Raw genomic sequence first — 21,166 nt, 5'->3', positions numbered from 1 at the left:
CATAAGAAGCATGCAAAATATTTGTAAAATGTGTAGTATTGCTTGAGAAGCAGGTGCTTGGCTCACGCAGTAGTGAAACACGTTATTGTATGGAGATGTAACATGATGAAAAAAAGTTTGTGTAGGTGTCAGAAAAACTGCAGACAATAGCGGGAATGAAAGCCTCCATTGCACCTGTAGTTGCAACCTTTACTATGCTTGCTTGAATGTTTGGCTCAGATACATAGTTTTAAAAATTTTGTTTTTGCTTTCTCAGGCCACTGAAGGGCCAGACCTGGACTTCGATATTGACATACCGCTGTGGTATGAAGGGGAAACAAGCAGCACTTGCACAGGTACAGAATCAGCTATCAGCCATTCTATTCAATAAATTGTTCGATTATCAAATGCACTGTAAAAATGTCCAAAAAGGTGAAATGTTTTGTCCATATAATAATCCAAAACCAAAATACTCCTGATTTAGTTTATGTAGAAGACAATCTTTTGTTTTGTTGATCAATTATTCTATGTTGAGTCACTTGTGCTTGGTTTCCATGGTGTTATGCGTGGGTTTGGGTCACGTGGGCGAACACAGGGTAAGGTATATGCGTGGTGCCTTCACTTGCAAAGGGTGCAAGATAGGGATGCACCGATCCAACTTTTCTTGTCCTGATCTGATACCTGGGCTTTGGGTATCGACCAATCCTGATCCGATCCAATACCAGTGTTAAATAATAACCTGCATGCTCTACTGTGGGATAGCACTGGTAATGTTTAAAGTAAAAGACAAAAATGGGTACATATGGAATTTCTGAAGTTAATATTTATTTAAACTTTAAGTTTTTAAATGTTTAACAACAGTTTGGTTAAAAATGCTTCAGAATTTACAGAAATTACTATTTGATTGTAAAATTTTATACCTTGTAGACTACATCATAGTTTAGCCTTAGTGTCAAGTTTGGACCGACCCTTTCTCTCCGATACCTGATCTAGCTTTAAGGGGCTGGATCGGCGACGATACTCAATACCAGGATCAGATCAGTGCATCCCTTGTATGAGAGGTAGCATGGGTAGCCGGGATTTTTGTTGACCTCGCGCTTTTGTTTGCTTTGATTTATGTTTCATATGTGTGGACGATACATTTAAAGCACAGCTGAATCAGAATAAACAATGCAACTACTCTGAACTCTGGGTGTTTCTGTGGTAACAGCAGCGAGTCACACAAATACAGGACCTATTTCCACCTCATGCGGCTTTAAGGCACTGGAAAGCTGCAACAGTTTAAATAATATGGATAGCAGGATATCTTATTATCTTGAGAAGATGTAAAAAGCACATTGTTTCTTTAACTATGACTGAGATATTAAGAAAAATGCCTGAAAGTTCATTTGAGTTGTTACAGGTCAAATGTCAACATCTGCCTCTACACTTCTCCAATATTTCAGCAGATATATGGTCTAAAGTTGGTCTGTTTGATAGATATGTAGCTTAGTTTAAAATGATATTGTTGCATAGATTTTGTTGGATTGCAGGCAGCTTTAAGCCTCATTGATAAAGCAAGCACAACTGATTACGCTGTTTGTGACTTGAAAAAACAGACAAGTAAAAAAAGTCAAGTTTCTCAAAGTAGTAAAACCTTTGCAATCTTAAATCTACATACATGTCTTAAAATGTGGCAAATTAAGACCCTGTATAACTCAGATGACTTGCATGTTTTTTGATCAATGATTGATTTATAAACCCTACAAAGTGTTGGACATGGTAGTAAATGAATAAAAGATAGTGCAGTGTAGAATAGTACTTGTTTCTGTTTATGTGCTGTAATCCACTGGGGTAGTAAATCATACCTGCCCATGTCTGATAAGCCTTAATATATAACACATTTTTCTTTGTCCTTGTGTGTCCAGATGGTGAGGTGAGCGTGGACTCTCTGTCACCTGCCCACACTCTGAGCTCTGTCCCCTCTCCTTCCTCTGTGGAAGCACTGTCCCCGTACTCCTTAATTGTAAGTCTACTTTCAAGTCTCTGTCCTTCTCAGTTTTTGTCATTTGTTTTTTATTTCCATTGCAAATTTTACTTGAGCTGTTGGTTGTGAGGATTTGCATATGTGCCCTTCTTTTCATCCAGATGGTGTCCAAACATTGACAGCTGTGACTAGAGACACACACACACACACACACACACACACACACACACACACACACACACACACACACACACACACACACACTTGAGACTCCTACCAACAAAAGCCTTAAACACCTTGTCTCACTAATCATTTGCTGCCCATCTTAGCTCCATCCCACCCCCTCGTTAAATAAAAGGTGCTGACAACTTCAACCATATTAGCATAATTCAGCAGGCAGATGTTTTCACTGCATGTCAAAATAAAGACCTGGGTTACCTCTTTGTCTGGCCAAATCACCATCTGCAGATGTTTGTTTGCTAACTGAATCACCCCAAATGCAACCAAGGACACATTAGTCATCTAGAGACATTGAACTTTGACAAGGACATTTCTTTATTTGATGTATGTCACTTCTCAAAAGCACTGTATTGCAACTCATAGAGTGGTTTCTGTCACTTTTTAACAGTTTGTTTATGGTTGATGCAACTTCTGGCAAGCAGCAACATTTGATATTACTGTGCTTCTCTAAAATTCTCTTTTGTTTCCACATACAGGATGAGGCCCTGTCTCCACAGTCACAGCTCTCTCCTGTCTCGGTCTGCTCTGACTCCAGTGGTTTTTCTGTCAACTCTCCCCCAGCTAAAAAAGCTCCAAAAAGGACCATACAGACCACACGAGGTGAAGCCTTTTTGTCTGCTTATCTATATTTGTACACTTTGTCCCAAAAGCAGGGGAATTTCTGCAGCATGCTCTGGGGTTCGTGGAATTCAGAGATTAGATCAGCCATAGAAATAGCAACTGAAGTAGTCTCTTGTTAGAAAAGAGAGGTATGAATAAGCTACAGTTACCTTGTATTTTTAAAAATGTCCCTGCTTGGGTCTGAAGCCAACCTCTCCAAAATATTTTGCAATTTCAGTTTTCTTATCTTGCTCTATTAACCCTACTCTTCTAACACGCACACACCAGTCAAGCAAGCTCAGCCAACCAAGAGGCCCATCCAGATTGGCCCGAAGGTTTCCATCCAGCCAAAACCACTGATTACAGCTGTGCCGCTGGCTCATGCAGCAGCCCCCCTGCAGGCCAAGACAATCATCATCCAGCCTCTGCAGACCACCGTGCTTCCTGTAGTCAAACCAGTTCCTGTCAGTATCCAACCAGCACCCCCTGCAGGTCAGAGCTTACACTGCAACACATCTTTACATCACACTGTAGTGCATCAGACCAGTGGAGTGAATGTAATAAGTGCTGCATTCTCAACTAAACTCATTTTGTAACTCCCTTGAGTAAAGAGATATAAGTATTTATGGATGAATGAATGTTATGTCTGCTATCACTGATAATTCTGGTTCTTTATTAAACATTTATATTGCAGTGTCTTGGCCAGCAGATGGTGCTTTTACCTCAGTTTTACTCTCTAGAAATTTCCAGTCTCTACTTTCCAAATGCTCTCTGCCTGATAATCTTACATATAAATGGACAATAATATAGCTCTAACTTGTTGTACCCATAAACTTAAGGTTTAGGCACTTTAAGAAATCAAGCATCACAAATGCACAGTTTGCTGTATAACTCACTGTTAAACTAATACATATCAATGCTGTAGCTATTTTTTTTTGCCATTGTTCAGTCATCTGTGTGTAACATCAGCAGCACCAAAGCCCATGTTTATACTTATATCATACTGCGGCCCCTAAATAGGGGGAATATCTGACCTCTGCTGACCTGACTTTGAGCTTGGCTCTCCTGTCTGTTTAGTAACAGTCAATGACAGAGACATCCAAGTTTAGGTCACCAGACTGAAGTTAAGTCAAGTCCAGTTTGTGTTCTCAGTCTTTTTGGTTTCATACAACATCAATTGTGTGGTGTAAAACAGTGTGCCAAATGCATCGAGCCATTGGTAGCAAGAAACTGAAGATATTTACAAATGCACATAAATAGAGTCTGACTCTGGTAGTCATAAAATTGAAAGAAAAAGCAAGCTGACAGGTAATTTTTGGTTTCTCTTTTCTTTTGACTGCCATTCCCATGAATTTCAATTGCCAGTGTCAAGCTTTGGCACAAATCACCGCTTTGGCACCACACATTCGTTAGCAGGACTGACTAACACTTCCACAAAATGAGCACAGACACATTGTTTATTATTATTGGTGAAAGCAGCTGGGTCATTTTGAGGGATGGTTCCTGGCACAGTCTTGCTCTGAAAGGGTGGGCCACCCTCTAAGAGGCTCCTGCATTAGCAGGACATTTATAAACATAGACAGTATGTCGAGGCTCTACCAATGTCTTTCATCCAGGCCATGATCCCTTTTGAATGTTGGTGAACGTGCATGTTTATGTGTGCTCATGCACATAAAAGTCAGACGCCTTGTGGAATGTAGAAGTTTAAGACCACAGGTAGGAATGGTAAACATCTTTTCCACCTGTACTTTTAAAAAAGAGTCTTGTTAAAGATGAGGGGTTAGCGTAGGTCACCAAAGGTGAGGCAAGTTCAAGGACCTGGACTCTGCATCTGCAGCAGGGGGCTTTTCCACAGCAGACTGCAAGAGTGTTTTTCTTAGATCATACTTGTTTCAGGTGTCACAGTTAAAGTTAGACACATATAAATGCAAACAAACCAACAGACACATAATCACGGTTTGAGCAGCAGACTTTGTGTTAATTAATCTTAACCACCCAATCAAAGTATGATTACAGTTCAGCTCTTAGACCTGTAATTTGAAAATACGTGTCTCTTCCCCAGGGCGTCCAATAGTGTTGTCTCAGGCAAGCCAGGTGCTGCAGATCCAGACCCCACAGACCATCACCAGCAATGTGGTGGCCATGCCATCTCAGCTCAGCCAGGAGAGTCCGGTCCCTGTTGGTGCTCCTTCAATGGTCTCTGTCACACTTCGATCCCCCTCCTCGGATGATGATGTGAGTCCCACCCACACTCTTTAACACATGAGTCCTGCTGTGTTTTAGTCTGTTAAACTGAGGTATGAATACAGAGAGAGAGGACGAGACAAGTCACGTACAAGAAGAAAAATGGATTTGAAGAGTTATGTAACAAATAGAACTGGCAGTCTCAGATATTGTTATGCACTCTCGATTTGTTGGAGTGGACAAAATTTTTTAGATGAGTATGAATTGCAGCAACACTTGTGCTCCCTTTTTTTCACAAGTGTGGCTGATTAACTCCTTCTGCTTGTTTCTGGCAGGCAGGTAATCTACCTCCTCCAACCTTCTGTGCAATTACTTACTGTGCGTGGGTCATTATAGTTAATTGCACACACAAGCGCTGCCTTTTACACATCTCTCTCTATAGGTTGTCAAACACCTCCGTAACCTTCAGTATGTGTGAAGAACTGGGGTCTAAAATGTTTTCAGCCCGTTCATGCTGCTTTGATTGGTTGCGCCCAGCATGGTCTCGAGGGGACCCCATCTGTTTTTATTTGGTTACTTGTTTAACAAGTGGGTGGTTGTTTACTGTCAGTAAATACACGTACATACTTGAAGTTAAGTAGTCCAATGTTTCCAGACTCAATTTGTCTTAATGGTTACCTGATTGCACAAACAAAATGTCAAACACAAGATCATTGATGTCCTTTTTGAACATTTGGCGTGCGCAAAAACGGCTTTGATAAACACCACAGTCATTTGTCTGCTCATTTTTCTCGTCTGTTGAAAATTCATACTGACATAGAGCACTTCATGAAGAACGGTCTCTTCAAGATGTCTGCTATAGATTGGATAAGGCTTCTAAACAGGATTATTTGGACAGCATCATTTGTTTCCCAAAACCAGTGAAAGCACAAAAAGCAGTAATGTAGAATTTCACAGAGCACTTTTAGAAATGTTGCTATGAGTTTTTGATGCAAATGAAAACAGCCTGGAGTGCTCAGAAAAGAGGAGTTGTGTTTCAGTGAATATGAAAGGAGGAACATTTTAAATAAGCTGCAGCTGTTGTATAAATGTTTTACAGAGACCTATAAAGACAGTAATGCAGTATTGAAGAGTACTCCAAACAAACACAAGAACACGTTTCCCTAAAGTTTTACAAATTTATCAATAATATGTGGCCGATTTTCTTGGACCTGGTAACTCTGTGGCCCTTTGTTGGCGTGTAAAGACCTGGCGTTGTGTTCTTGCACAAAGCTAATAAGTAGCAGCTTGGATGTGCACACACTCACTCATTAGGCCACTATGGTTACCATGTTCACACTAAACCTGGATGCAGTCCAACGCAAACTTTCTCATCCAAACCTATATTTAGTGTTTTCATTTCACAAACCATTAACTTTAATATCTGTGTAAAATATATTATGTTGAGAGAAAAAAGTTTACAACTTAGGCCTCGTTTACACGACAATGTTTCATCTTGAAACGCTGAAACGCAGTGAAAAAAATCTGAGGGACTGAAAACGCTGTAGAAGGCATAGCAGGCCTGTAGTCGGCGCTATAATTGTCTTGTCCAGACGCCGCTTTGGGAGATTTCCACCGAAGTAGAGTTGAGCCTATCATCTGGTGTATTGGAGAATACTAAGTGCAAGAGTGGAGCAACAGATACGTATTTTGTTAAATACAGTCAGCAGATACAGCAGATTGAGCAGAACAAGCACAACACGGTAGTTCGCGACGATCGTTACAACGGTACTGTTGTCCTGTTCTATGCGCTCGAGCGGAGTGAGTGTGACGTCAGCGTCTCCACTGAAAACGCCGGCTTACTGTTTACATGGCAACGGTGTCGGCAGCGTTTCAGAAAAATCCCACTCTGGAGGCCGTTTACAAAAGTTTGTGTTTTAGGTCGGCTGAAACGCCGTTTCCGTGTAAACGTGAGGCTGAAACAAAACTTTTCCGTTTCACCCTGAAGCCGTTGTCGTGTAAACGGTCTCATATTTGGTTTATAATGCTTAATGCAATTTTCCACCGTGAAAATACTCAAATTTATTACACTGTGTGGACGACGACAGTCTGTGTGATTATAATTTGCCCCTTGTCTGAAGTGAATGAAACATTTTTTTTATGATCTGATTATTTGTAAATCTTGTACTCATAGAGACACATCTGTTTGGTCTTTGTCTGAAAGATTTACATTATGTAACTGTAGTTCAGACAGTGTAAACGGTGGATTTTGCTCCCCATGAGGATGAAACAGGGTGGGTCCCTTTTTGTGTTGCATTCAGAGGTGATGTCAGGACAGCTGCAGTAAACAGAAGACACATGCACAAACACACAAATCCAACTCAAACTCCGCTCATGTCCAGCTCAACACGCTCACTTCTTTCAGATCTGTGTAATTGCAGCAGTACGGAAGAGTATCGAGTTTTGAGGGATTATCATAAGATACTTAAATTGCATTAGGGACTTCACTAGAGATTTAAAGTTAATAAAAACCCCTCTTAAAGTAGGTTTTGTGAGTGGTGTAGGCTTGTGGTCTCTCAATAAATGCTCCTCATCTTCTGTGCGTGCTTTCTCCTTTTGAGAAGGAAAGTCTGATGTTCGTCTCAGGACCTGGGGCCAGTTTGTCAGCCTGTGTTTCTCATTTTCTTTTCTTTGTAGCTTGAACAAACTGAAAAAGCCACCACTGCAAGTTTAGAGATGCTGTGACTTTTTGCAACTCCACTGTTGTTTCAGGCATCGGTCCCCAGCACCACAGTTACCAGCGGCTTGCTGTTTCTTTGACCTTTCAGTCAGTTGAGAAACGTGTTTTCAGTCTTTCCCTGCTCCCTCTTTGTGGGAGCAAAACTTCCATATTTATAGTGTTTCCCATGTGCTGTGGATCTCACACTGACGTGGCAGGGAGGTCACAGAAATGCATCGTGTTTGTGCAGCATCCTTTTTTTCTGATGGGGAAGAGCCATGTGTGTTACATTTGTGGGATGTTCTCTTCAAATCATCTGCAGTGATTTCTGTGGTGAGGCTGTGAAGACAGAAGGAAGGGGATTGAGTTTATGACTGTCATCATCATAAGGTCATAAAATCACTGTGCAGCCCTTGAGGCATAAACCTTCAAAATATCAGTCGTGATACAATTGCTATGCCTTTTTAGTGATGAGCTCTTAATGAAACCGTACAAGTGGCTGTTTTTGTCATCACTGGTATCAGTGAGGGAGGGAATCACAGGTTAACTCACAATACCATACAAAACCTTATTCATTATGTCAACTTCTGGCTGTAAAGTCACTTGGCTTCATTGACTGTTTATTAATAGAGACAATGCACCTCCAACTCATCTTGTTCTAGGATGTGAAGCCAAAATACCACTACAGCAGGTGCCATCTCATTATGCTTGTGAAGCCAAGGCTTGTGACCTGGCAGATGGAACATCAGGACTGATGTAACCAAAACATACATTTAAATCATCGTTAAGATAGATATGATCCCTAAGGTTAGAGTAGTCCACCTTAAAAGTTATGTTGTGTTAATTTAAAACGGACACTTATAGCTGTGGAAAGTTCAATGGCTGTTGTGTCAGTGTTTGTTAGCTTGTACTCCTCTACTTTGGGAATAAAATAGAATAGAATAGAATAGAATAGAACTTTATTGTCATTGTAACAAGTACAACAAAATTGAAGTCACAGCAGCAATCAAGGAAACAAAAGTAAGAAAGTGTAGAGAAAGTGTAAAAAGGTCCATAAAAAAAATAGATGATGACAGCTTGTCCATCATTCTCCAGTTCAGCCTCCACCTCCACAGGGTGCAGGACTGAGCTTCTTCAGTCATGCTCCATCTCTGTCTCCTGGATCCTGTCTGCTCACAGCAGGTGAAGTTCTTCCAATGTGGCGTGATTTTAGCTCTGCTAGCCATGTCTGTGAATAGCATGATGCTACTCTGCCCTCTGGTATTCCCTCTGTTGTTGGGTTAGCACAGCTAGCTTGTCCATCTTATTGGAGATGGATCTTACGTTCTCAATAACGATGGATGGAAGGACAGGTCCATGTCGTCAATTCTTAGCTCACACTTGAGAATCAGCACGTCGTCCTCACCTCCTTCTCCTCACCTTGTGGGAAGACATCAGGCCTTACACCAGTTAGCATTGACATGCTACAGGCTGCTAACAGCTGAGTTCACATGTAAACAATGCAGCCATGGTTACATGTAGGATCTCCAGACAAACACAGGAGAAAAAGTAGTAAAAATATCACTGAAGCCAGAAAAAGTTTGGTGTCCATGACCAACAAATGAGCCATATAAAGTAATGACCCGCTCCAAATACAAAGATTACAAAAAAGAGAAGAAAATTTTTCAAGAAAGGGACATAGAAGAGAGAGCTGCTGCAAAAGCCAGCCATAACCTACAGGACCTAGCAACCTAGCAACAGAATTTGGCAAAGAACACTACAGGAGCTCACATCTGTCAACAGAGCAGTCATCTTTATGTGTATCAAATAAAAAATTACAACCATAAAATGGATCTGCATGGTAAGAACCTGTTGCTATAAAAAATGCAATATCTGAGAGGAATGTACTGGATGTGTTGTAGTTTCCTTGTTTGACTCACACTCCATCTGTCATAGTAGTGGAGGCAGGCTTTAAAGAAGGGGGATTCTGCTTTCTCATATTTAAACATGGTTATTAAGTAACAATGCTTAACGAGCAGTTGTAGAAATACAAAAAAAGGCAGGGAGTTTGTGCAGTGGGGAGCCTTAAAGAGACAGCAGACAAAAAAAAGTTTCAGAGGCAGGAATAAAGGTTTTCTAAAACACTAGTGTTAAAAAAAAAGTAGTTTTTTTCCCCTAGCTATAAATCATGCAAAGTTTCTACAGGGATACCAGAGGGACAATTTAAAGACAAAAAAGCACGATATTCCCTTTTCAAGAGCTATGCTACAGCAAGTCACTAGGAGAAGTTATCAGATTTTAGGTATTGCTTATATAGATATACTTCTGTCTAATATATATGTCTTAATTTGATCCAGATAAATGCCTGCTAAAACTTTGTCCAATCATTATGAGGTTGCTCAAGTCAGAACTGAATTTTTTTCCAGACTTACAAGAATGACCAAGAGTTTTAAAGCCCTGAGACAAAAAAAACAACAAAACTAAATCACTCAGCCATTTGTAAAGCTAAGCATGTTTTAAAAGGTTTTCAAAAGCCCGTTATAAGTAGTTAAATGGGTGATCAAACATGAGGGGCTCCATTTGTTAAAAAAGTAGGGCTGTTTTACTTTTGGAAGGAGGGAGCTCCATCATTTTCTCATAGCAGAATTTGGGTTTTTTCAAAGAAATAAAAAGAATAGTTCATATCGCCAAAACTGGGTGTTGGTATAATGACATAAAATTAGACTATTAAGTTTTGTTAAATGAAAGCCAGTGTAGCTACAGGGAATGATTATGGTGTTAGTAGTTAATGGCAGTACAAACAGTAAAAAGTTGCACAAGTAGGACAAAGTCATAAAGCGGGGGACCAACTTAGCTTTCACATCTAACTTCACTGTTAGCTTACTTTAGCCACTACAAGATACTGGTCACACCAGGCAAAGCACAGCTAAAGCAGTTTGAACTCTGAGTGTGAAAAAGGGAGCATGAGTGTGCATTTTGGTGTGCACACTTTTCTTTTTGTCAGAATAGCACATTATATATCTCTTTATAGCTGGTTAAATTGGCTTTAGATGCACTTTGGTGTTGTTTCCATGGCCCACCAAGGAGCTCCAGCTGAGTGAGTTTGTGTGTAAGCATGAGTGTGTGTGCTTGTGCTGAAACCAGCTGCAGCTGTGTTAGTTTATAACCTCACTGTGGTTTGGCTGCAGCACAGTGTTGGACTTGGTGGGCCGTGTAAAACGCCTGTTAAAGATGGCATGCTAGTGCCAGGTGTTTCTGCTGCATGTTGTATCTACAGTGTGTTCATGTTGTTCTCAGATCTGTATGTTGGGTTCGAGCTGTAAGCCTGGGCGTTAAACGGCTGCCAGTGATTACATGCTCCAGACAGGTGCTGTGCAGGATGAAGCTTTTGCGACAGCTGTAAACAGCCATCAGGGATTGGGTCACTGTAATGTAATGAGGTCTTACACAACCTAGGATTTAGCTTTCTGTTTGTGTATGTGTGCATGTGGGGTTTTACTCTAAAAAATGCAGGTCTGACCACCCCTATAGATAAGTTGGGTGCACTGTTAAAAAGAGAAAAGCATGTTGAATTGAAATGCAAGCACTGAAGATGATGCGCTCAGCCCTTATATTTTTCATCTAGTTCCTGAGACGGAGTTCTAAGTTGGCTTAAAGGAGAAAAAATCATCTTGAGAAACTCTCTGAAAAACTGCAGGGAACTTTGAACCGAAGAAAAAATATCTTTACAGCTTTTTAAGTGTGACACCAGATCACTCTTTTTTTAATGCGACTTGCTATTTTGTCTCATTAATCAACACACACACTGGGAGAAATCTTTCACTGCATCTTGTGTAACAAAAACCTCTTACAATTTACCCAGGGTTTAAACAATCTATCATAAGATGTGTTCAAAATCTGTTGAACATGTGTGTTCCCTCATGTTTAAGCCTATGTGCCTCTCTTCATACCTGTATGTTCAAGATCTGCTATTTTAAAGCACAATACAGCAGGAAACTACATCGTTTTGTAGGGAAGTATGTTTTGTTGGTTCATAAAAAAAAACATCAACAGTAGACCGAAAGATACTTTTTGCTTTTCCCTCATGTTTTTCACTGTAGCACTCACAATAATCTCAGCAAAGCACATGGTTGATTTTGAAATGGAGGAAACTGAGTGCCTGAAGTGTGAATTTTCATACGAACAACCCTTAGAATTCAACATCACAGCTTCACAGTTATTTCACCTGTGGAAAACACGCCACAGTCAGAGGTGTTTATGAGCGACGGTTAAATCAGGACACGTTTTCACCCCAGCTTGTAAAACTCCCCTTCCATTTGGAAAGGTTAATGGTTCATCACACACTTCCTCCAGGAGTAACCCTTTGACTGCTAAAGACGTAGCCTTTCAACAACACTATGTTGCTGAGGCATGCTGGGATTTGTTGGCCTCTTCCTTAAGCAGCTAAGGTCATGCACCATGCTCACCTTTGCAGGCTTTTTTTCCGGAGACTTTTCCCATCATCATCACTCTTTCGTGTATCGAGAAATTCCACTTTGCCAAATTTTGCCCCTGGCCCTACATTTCCTTCTCATCCTGGTGGCGATGCTGAGTTCCCCATGCTCTCAGCTCCCTGGTAACTACTTCCATGCAGCGTTCCCAGGCTTGGACTAGTGGCACGGCTCCCAGATCTGGATCTGGGAGACAGAGGGGTTTCTCAGGAGACAGAATACAAATACAGGGATCCAAATAGCTTAATCACCAGCGGGGTGATTAGGTCCAGAATCTCAGGGACTGACCCTTGGGGAGAGTGTTTGTGTTTGGGGATGATTGGTGACTGGTTAGTTAATGAAGGTTTTTGAATGGTCCCCTCAGCCATTGGTCGTATTATTTTGGAATGGCTCATGTTGGGATATTTGCTGTTTGGCTTTGTGTGTTAAAGCTTTAATTCGGTTTTCACCTTTAGCCTTGAGTGGGAGGAATTGGTTCTTCTTCCTGTAAACAAACTTAAAAATCCCTCTAAGTAGTTTCTTTACTCATGTAGATGTTTATTTCCCTACGTATTATCACATTTTTTGTTTGGTTGTCTCTGTAGAGTTCAAAACAAACCTCTCTTTGGAAAAAAGGCCAACTGGCTTGGATGAGAAAGTATAGGGCATTCTCAGGTTTTTTTAAAGAAACGTACACGTTATGAGACAGTAATTGCTGCAATTTAGACCGACTTGCTGAACATGTTTTTTTTTCTCTGGACCTACAACACACACACACTCACACAGGCACACACACAGATATATCTCTATACAGTGCGTCTGTGTATGTGCGTCTCAGATGTGGACCTCAAAGAGTGACACACTCTGTAAACACATTTTGAACAGAGGCATTGCAGAAGACCTTCTGACCTCTCAGAGGATGTCAGTGTAAATATTTTTGGAGCCTTCGCTTAATCTGCTGCACTTTACGGCTCTTTTGGGCCATGTCAAGCTCTGATTTGTTGCAGAGGTGTCATTAACCTTTCGACACATCTTGAACATGTCCATTTATTATTCCATCACTGCCATAAACTCAAACATCAGCGGGGATTGTTTTCCACCCAAGAATAACAGCATCGACCCTGGCTTTCATGTCGATGCTTCCTCCCCCTCTTTTGTTTACTTTCTCACCATGTTGCCAGTCTTTTTACGTTCTCATGCCAGTGCCCCCTCTTCCTTTTCAAACTTCTGCTGACTTCTTCTATTTCTTTTGAGGAATTCATTCGCCACAGTCAGTCTGGGTGTAAATGAGTGGGTATTTGTGCAAATAGACAGAACAGATGTCAGAGCTTTAGTGTGGACAAGCACATATTTTATAACACCAAAGACTGAGCTCACGGTCTGTTTTTGTATGCTTGTGTTTGTATGGCACTTTCCTTCCTCTCGAGGTTTGAGTACTTTTATTTAAAGACAAAGATGGCTCATATGAACAAGACCGTTTTTTAACCCAATGACGAAGCAGAGCAAGATTAACATGACGTCACATTGTTGAAATGATGTATAACCCAACAGGTGGCTCTGTAAGACATGCCACTACATTCTTTAATAACCCATTTCCTGTATGGATTTTAGTGAGTTATACCGCACTGAGGATAGCATGATTAACAGAAGTTACAATGAACACAATTTAAACTTAAAGAAATAAAATAAAATAAAAATACAATTTAACAAATGGCTTGAGTCTGAATGTTTTACGAACTATTTTTTTTCTCAGAGTTATTTAATTAAGCAGTTTTGACTGTAAGGGCATGGCAGACTTGACTGACAGGCTCGCACCCCTTAGCTGTCGGTAAAAAGGCTACAGGCCAATAAATCAAGCACAGCAGCATTGTTTCCAGGCTCTCATAGCCCCTCTGTTCAGAACGGTCTGATTTAGTGGGCGTGACTTTCATATGTAAATGAGCCACTGCTGATACTGCTCCGCTCTTCCATGTCACTGAGAGCGGCGTCACGAGCTCCAAGTGCACAATGTTTAGAAAACAGTGCAGCTCGTTTACCGTAACATTACAAGCTTAAACAACAGGCTAACTGCAGCTAAAGTTAGCATCCTGAAGCTAACACAGAGACAGGGGGGACACTGAGGAAAAGATCCAACATCTGCTCCACAGCACACAGCATTTAAAATACTCACATTTCCAGGGTCAGAGGTTTGTTAGTGGATGGTTGGTAATGTGCCTGGATTCAGGACCAGTCTATTTGCTAGCCCTCTGTTGTACTGTCCAAAGTTGGAAAAGCAGTCGACCGTGAAGTGACAAGCACACACATGCACAGTTTTACTGAGTGTAGCTGGAACATTTCCTTGATAAATGAACTCTAGACACTTAGTCTTGTCTTCTTTCGAGATGGAAAGCTTGTGCATGGAGCTGTGTGGCTGTATACAGCCACACTACTCTCCCCACTGTTGGAGAGATTTCTCTGTGGGGAGAGAAGTGGGCGGGGAGGGGGTTCGGGGGTATCTGCTCCAGTGGACCAATCAGGTCAGACTTGCTCCAGATTGGTCAAAAAAGGGAATCAATGATGTCGGCAAATCCCCAAAATCCAAACAGTTCGTTTTAGGTCAGGATTTTACTTTCACAAGCACCACTAAATACAGGTTTTGTCATTAAATATCACATTTTGTGGGCTGGAAGGAAAGCCAAAGACCCACAAATTTCACTAAAGACTTAATAAAGTGATTTTTGCATCATATGGGACCTTTAAACTTTTTATGATGTATCTCTTTCAAAATGTCTTATTGTAACAGTGATTTACTACACAGCCTCAGTAATAGATGTTTTCTCATTTTATTCTTGTGTATCTGTTTTTTTCTGCTCTTAAGTCCAAGGTGTCACAGAGGCAACAACGCATGATAAAGAACCGTGAGTCAGCATCCCTGTCTCGAAAGAAGAAAAAAGAGTATCTGCTCTCCTTGGAAGCTCGTCTGAAACTGGCATTGTCTGAGAATGAGGTGCTCAAGTGTGAGAATGGGAACCTCAAGAAACAGCTGGAGGGGCTGCTGAGTGAGGTGAGAGGCTGCGGCTCTGGCCACAGGTGTTTGCATGCATGTGCACGGTAACAGATGCTTCGAAATTCCCTCAGTGACATGTATATGTGCCGCTTCTAACTTGATCCATATCTGTGCTTGCAGAACAAAGTCCTGACTGCAACAGCCCCGAAGAGGAGAGCTGTGTGTCTCATGGTGGTGGTGGTGTTCCTCGTGCTCAACGTTGGACCAATGAGGTGAGCATGCAGCTTGTGTTTAATGAAGGTGGATCTTTTTCAATTCAAGTTTGATTTGTTTCTGAAATCTAGTTTCAATCACACTGATGATGGCAGATACTGTGGCGAGATTTAGCCTGATTAACTGCAGCATAATGTGGTTACAGGAGAGTTTGATTATGGGAGGAAATCAAATGGGAAGCCCCATGACTCATTTTGGGAATTACACCTCCCATGACATAAAGCAAAAGCATTTATTGAAAACAGTGGAAAATGTTTCCGATTGAAGCAACATGTTTACACAAATCAATTGCATGCACCTTTTCAGTCGCTTTCACATCGATCTTAAGAAATATAATAAATAATGACGAATAAAAAGTCGTCTCATAATCTTTTGCAGCATTGCAGAATGAAATAGATTTATAGCAGTCTCTTTTAAAAATTCTTTGAGGACAACCAGCTAGGCTTGGTGTTGTCGTTGTTGTCCAGTCCAGAAAAACTGGGTCAAAACAATCCACATCTTGTACAATTTAATCCATTATGAAAATGGTCAAGTTGGTCAAAAAAAAGTGATAATTAAAGCTTGACTCCAGCCAACTGGCTCTTGTCTGTATTTTCCTTCCCTCTATTATTGTTTCCAGAGTTTATAAGACTCTGTGACTAATGGGTGAATAAGCATTGAAACACCCAGCTGGAAAGTGAGGAAAGTAAACATTTATTACTACAAAAAAGTGTCACCTTAGGCAACAAAAGAAGTGAAGTTCTTTGTTTATGGAAGTTTTTCTTATCAGTGCTTATAATATTAACAGTGCTGACAAATTGTGATGCGTTACATAAATCTCCACCAGGGAAAGCGCTCTGATTCCACCCAGTAACCAGATGGAGGGATTGTGTAACTCCACAAACCCAAACTCACAGTCCATCTCGAAATGTTAACGATGACTTCTCTGTTCTCATGGCATAAAAATGTTTGTTTTCTCCTGGGAAAAAAAACTTTCTCAACAAAGATGCGAGCCTCTACTGACGTCTGACATGCTGATTTTGAAAAGTCTGTCTGCGCTCTGTGCTGGGAATATGTTTTTTTCATTGTTCTCAAGAGCTTAAAAGTGAAAAAGGTTCAACAGACTGATGCCATTTGAGTGCTATTCACAGGAGCTAAAGTTCCTGTGTGTCGGTACCTTTGCTTGCATCTGTGTGTTTTGTGTTAGGGCTCTCCTTTGGAATGTAAAATATGCCCGCTTTGAGGTCAGATCCCTTTGAAATGAAAATGCCACCCAGTGTAGTAATACCGTTGAAAGGGATTGTGTGTATTTTTGCTTGTGTGTGTGCCCCACAATGCTTTGGGTTATACAGTCTAGATCAGAGTTCAGATTCTGCTTGTTGCTGGAAACAGGGACCCCTTCTGTGCGCAGGAAGTGGCCCATCTTGGAATTCGGCGGTCACTTCAGTCCAGTACTCTGTCCTCTTTTTAAGTTTGTTTCCTATTCCCAAAGAGTCCTGATTTTACCTTTGCTAAACTTCCTTCTGTTTCACCAGTCTGTTTCAGGGCAGCTCAAAACTTGACGTCTATTCTGCACAACATAGCGGCAGACACCTGTTGGATTTCTCCTCAGATGACCAAACTGATTTTGTGCTGGGCTCCGGTTCCCTCCACAGGAGCCCCCCTGAGGTCGCTGACAGGTAATGATCTCAACCCCTCGACTCTGAACACCTTTCACAACACCATGTCAGAGGACCAGGATGCACCTGTGCTGGGGCTCAGCCTGAACTGGTACAGCTCATTACGGGACGAGTAAACATGCCTGCCAGCCGGTTACCAGCTTAGCTCAAACGTCTGCTTTTAAAAGGCCTCCAGGCCCCGGCTGGTGAGGCTGCTGTTGAGCTTTAAGTAACAAGGAGGGAAATTGCGGTCAGACCCCGTTTGACATCCCGCTTTATATGCCTTGTAACAGTTTATTTTTCGAAAGGGTTATATATTTTTCTTTCTTTTTTTAAATGTAGAGGCCCAGCAGACTCATTTGTAAATTGCATAGATAACATTCTTGTTTGGTACATTAGCTGCAGCCTCATGTCCTGAAAATGATGTTGTTCAAAGTGGTCAAAGGGTCTTAATGTCTGCATGGCACTGCCAGCCTGTGTTTTGTCATATCTGTGCACAGGGTATGTTACATGTTAATGAAAACCATTCAGCTGGGGTATCAGGTTTCCCAGCAGCATTAAAGCCGTGCAAGCAGGAAGGAACACATTAGCCTTTACAAAAGGGGTGACAGCACCAGAGAACCAGAGAGGAGGATGACGGGGGGGATATGCAACCCGATCTTGGGGTTCCTCTGAACAGGAAGGTGTGTGTGCGGGAAGGTTAATACAGCCCCTCAGCTAGAGTTATAATCAAGCCTCTGTGCTCTGACATGCTGTCACACAGAACCATTACTAGAGCGTTTAGAGGCAGGAACGCGATGCTCAGTCGACGTGTTGCCTCTGATGAGGGGGGCCCTGGGGAGGTATTACGGCGGTGGCAGACGTTTAGGTAACAAGGCCTCTGCAGGTGGGCACTGACTGTGTGGACTGTCTACATCATCACCTCGATCAACATAATCACTCATTTACTGAGGTCTAACAGTTGTAATTTAAGTCCTGCTGAGGAAAGCCAAGTCCTACAACACTGATCCCTGCTCTGACTGTAATGTTTGTGAGTCTAACTTGAGGTAAAATCTGACGAAAACGTGGTTTTCATCTAGCTAAATACATAAACAAACTGATGTCTGTCCCCCTGCAGTTCTGTCTCAAATTTATGATCAGTTTAAGCAGGATTAACTACAACTCCTGGATGTTATGTTTAATCTGAATCTCTGCACTTCCTCTCTCAGCATTTTCTTTCATCCAATCAGCCACTGAAACGCTGCCACCTCAACACATGTCAAGTGTCACGCATTTGGATCAATAAAAGTCATTAGTCAGCTATAAAACTCAACACGTTGAAGCCATGAAGCCAGGCTTTTATAGCGTTCTGTTTTTCCTTCCTGTTTCTCTGCCCAATCTAGATGTTTCCCTCCATCTCAGGGCAGGCGGCCATGTTGGCTCTCAGTTCACATTCAAAGCATTTTCTCAACATGTGGGGAAACTTGCAGCAGATTGTTCCTATGAAATTCTCACACTGATACAAGGGCATCATAAAGGCCTCAGAAAGTGTTTTTCTCCTCCTCTCAATCACCTTTTGTCTGTGTTGCTGTAGCTCTGACGACAAGGCTCTGATGGTGGTGAAGGATCCCGTTTTCCTCAGACCTCCTCCCCCCTGCCAGCCTCCTGTTAACAGGACCAAGTGCTTAGAGTAAGTTGGGATAAAACTTTCCTCTATTCACCAAACAACTTCCTAAAAAAAAAAAAATCTCACGTATTATATGTTGATTGGCAGGTTGGCGCACGAGTTGAGGGGTTGGGTTCACCGTCATGAAGTGCAGCTGACCAAAACCAGGCGCATGAGTAACAGTAACCACAAATCCACTAGGACCATTCTGGTAAGTCACAATTTTAGGAAAAAAAGAAATATATATTCAACAGTGCATGCAAAAGTCAATTAATCAATGTTTCTTGTAAACTTAGGCCATTATGCCGTTATAAATAGTTGTATTTTCAGTGAAACCAAAGCCTCTATTTCACCACTATTTCACCTCCCCTCACACCTTCCCCTTTTCTGACTCATTTTTCTTCAGTGGGCTGAGTTTAATCCGGCAGCCCTGAGAAAGCAAACACAACACTTAAATGAGGACCTGTAGGATTAGTGCTCCTGCTCCAAATTTTCCATCTTTTTTTTCAAATGTGTCACAGATAGTCTAATCCATTCAGAGCTGCCGAGTTTGTATAAACCCACTCCCCATTTCACTAAAAATGAAAACCTAGATGTGTTTATGTCTTATCTGCATTGAACTTTTTTTCCTTCATACACATAAAATCACTGACTGGAGAGTGTGTGTATTGAAATGATTGAATGAAGACTGTATTTATGTTCAACAGTGTTAATAGCTGTTTGTTCATGGTTTATTGAGGTAAGTATAAACATGTTATAGTTAATTCTGTCTCATTTTCCCCAACAGAAAACAGAGACTAAAGAAGCTCAGAGTGCTCAGATTATGACGGTCCAATACACAGATACAGCTGGAGAAAAGTGAGTAAAGATCTATTTTTGTGTTTCTGGAACCAGTTCAACACCTTGAACTTCTTCCAGGTGTAAATACTTTTCTGACATCAGTTCACACTCAATTTTAAAGCTGCATTCAGCTTTTTTTTTCCTGCCAGAAGGCAAAACATAGTGTAAATAAGAGTAAAGACATGCAATTACTCCTTGTGTGGTAAACCAACACTGTGTTGTAAACTCAAACAGTGTACTGTGATTTGTTTAGAGCTTCACACATGGGTGTTTATTGTCTGCAGGATCAAGAGCTAAATTATGCAAAGCAACTGTTGACAACTGGTGTGTTTTATTGTTTAGGAGTTGTATTTGACCACTGTGTGTCTGTAAATGTAGCTGCAATGGAAATAAGTTTTGCTTGTATGTCATTTTTGGCCTTTGCTTCTTTTACAAATCTCACAAACTGACTGATTTATGACATGGTGGTTTTAAAACACTGACCCTTTACACCACTGCAGAGATTTGGAGTTCAGTAAGAACCTTTTCTGCTGGGCTGGGCTGCTTCGTGTGGCTCAGATCAGACAGATGGAGTGGATAGTTTTTTAGCCACCTGTGGTTTTTCTTTCCAAGCAGTAAGTTTATGAAGGCCATGAATGTCAAAATCCACAGGAAAAAAAATGAAAAAGAAAAATTTTCAGCAGCAGACTCCAGAGACAACACAAGAATAGAAGAGCAATATTGAGTTAAGATCAAAAATACACACACCCCCCTCCAAAAAATGTGTCCGTTGTGCAACAATGTGTTTGGGCTTTCACGTTGGCCACAGCTGTTGGATGTGTTTGAGCTTTGGCCACCTTTCTTTTTTTGATTTAAACATCATATACAAGGTACACAAGCCACCAAATAGCCGCTACTATCAAGGAATGTGATTATTGGTTAATCTGTTTCAGTAGCTATCAAAACAAGTTCATCAGATCTGCTTTGTTTAATGTTTACCTTGATGAACATGTAGTTTTAAAGAGGGCATCGTATTATTTTCCATATCCTGATTCTTTCTGTACTGAATGTGCAGGTTTGTAATCTGCTTAGAAGGGTCTGTTCCATTAATATCTGTAATAATCTGTTAACTTCTTCTGCTCTTCTGTCCATTCTTTTTGCCAGTTCAGCTCTAGTGTACACCATGACTACAAAGTTAATCCAAGAAATAATTTTAAATTCAGGGAAACACAGATCTCTCTTTGCAATACTAAAACGTTGTCAGCCAGTGGGGTGTTGTCATAGAGACTTTAACATGCTGTAAATCAATCCGGTCCTGTCCAACCCAATCAGGAAGCCAAGAAGTAGCATTTAAAAATAACCTACATTGGTGCTGATAATCTCAATGTTTGTTGTGTTGTGGATTACAATCAGACAAAAATACAGAAGGGAGAATTTTTCAAGTGGGTCTCTTGAGGTCCCATCAGTCCCTTAAATTAAATTTGACTCTCTGTCTCTTTTTTTTGTTTCCGGTATCATTAAACATTAGACATGCACAGATCTATCAGCTGATAGATTGATTGGTGATGATTTCCTTAATTTTGGAAGATCAGTGGTCAGGAATCAGTGATCGGCCCATCCTTACATATAAAACTGATCAAGCAACAATGGCTGGCTATCACACCTTCCTGGAGGTATATAATACCTCCAGG

At 41.1% G+C, this 21,166-nt stretch overlaps 1 protein-coding gene across 1 annotated transcript in view; it reads left to right on the top strand.

The window, feature by feature from the left end:
* atf6 (activating transcription factor 6) overlaps positions 1 to 21,166 on the top strand; it is a 37,191-nt gene that overhangs the window by 1,083 nt on the left and 14,942 nt on the right. Inside the window, exons 3-13 of the mRNA XM_074668894.1 lie at positions 257 to 335; positions 1,887 to 1,984; positions 2,662 to 2,785; positions 3,074 to 3,277; positions 4,848 to 5,020; positions 14,973 to 15,158; positions 15,282 to 15,373; positions 16,889 to 17,032; positions 18,585 to 18,680; positions 18,765 to 18,867; positions 19,444 to 19,514. Of these exons, the coding sequence (XP_074524995.1) occupies positions 257 to 335; positions 1,887 to 1,984; positions 2,662 to 2,785; positions 3,074 to 3,277; positions 4,848 to 5,020; positions 14,973 to 15,158; positions 15,282 to 15,373; positions 16,889 to 17,032; positions 18,585 to 18,680; positions 18,765 to 18,867; positions 19,444 to 19,514 (1,370 nt within the window). The remainder of the gene's footprint in view (positions 1 to 256; positions 336 to 1,886; positions 1,985 to 2,661; positions 2,786 to 3,073; positions 3,278 to 4,847; positions 5,021 to 14,972; positions 15,159 to 15,281; positions 15,374 to 16,888; positions 17,033 to 18,584; positions 18,681 to 18,764; positions 18,868 to 19,443; positions 19,515 to 21,166) is intronic.

Source organism: Halichoeres trimaculatus, unplaced genomic scaffold (assembly GCF_033239565.1).
Source record: "Halichoeres trimaculatus isolate MK-OKI-2021-1 unplaced genomic scaffold, fHalTri1.1 fHalTri1_scaffold_4, whole genome shotgun sequence".
Taxonomy (NCBI): domain Eukaryota; kingdom Metazoa; phylum Chordata; class Actinopteri; order Labriformes; family Labridae; genus Halichoeres; species Halichoeres trimaculatus.
Note: the sequence above shows the minus strand (reverse complement) of the source record. Positions and strands in the feature narration are given on the sequence as shown.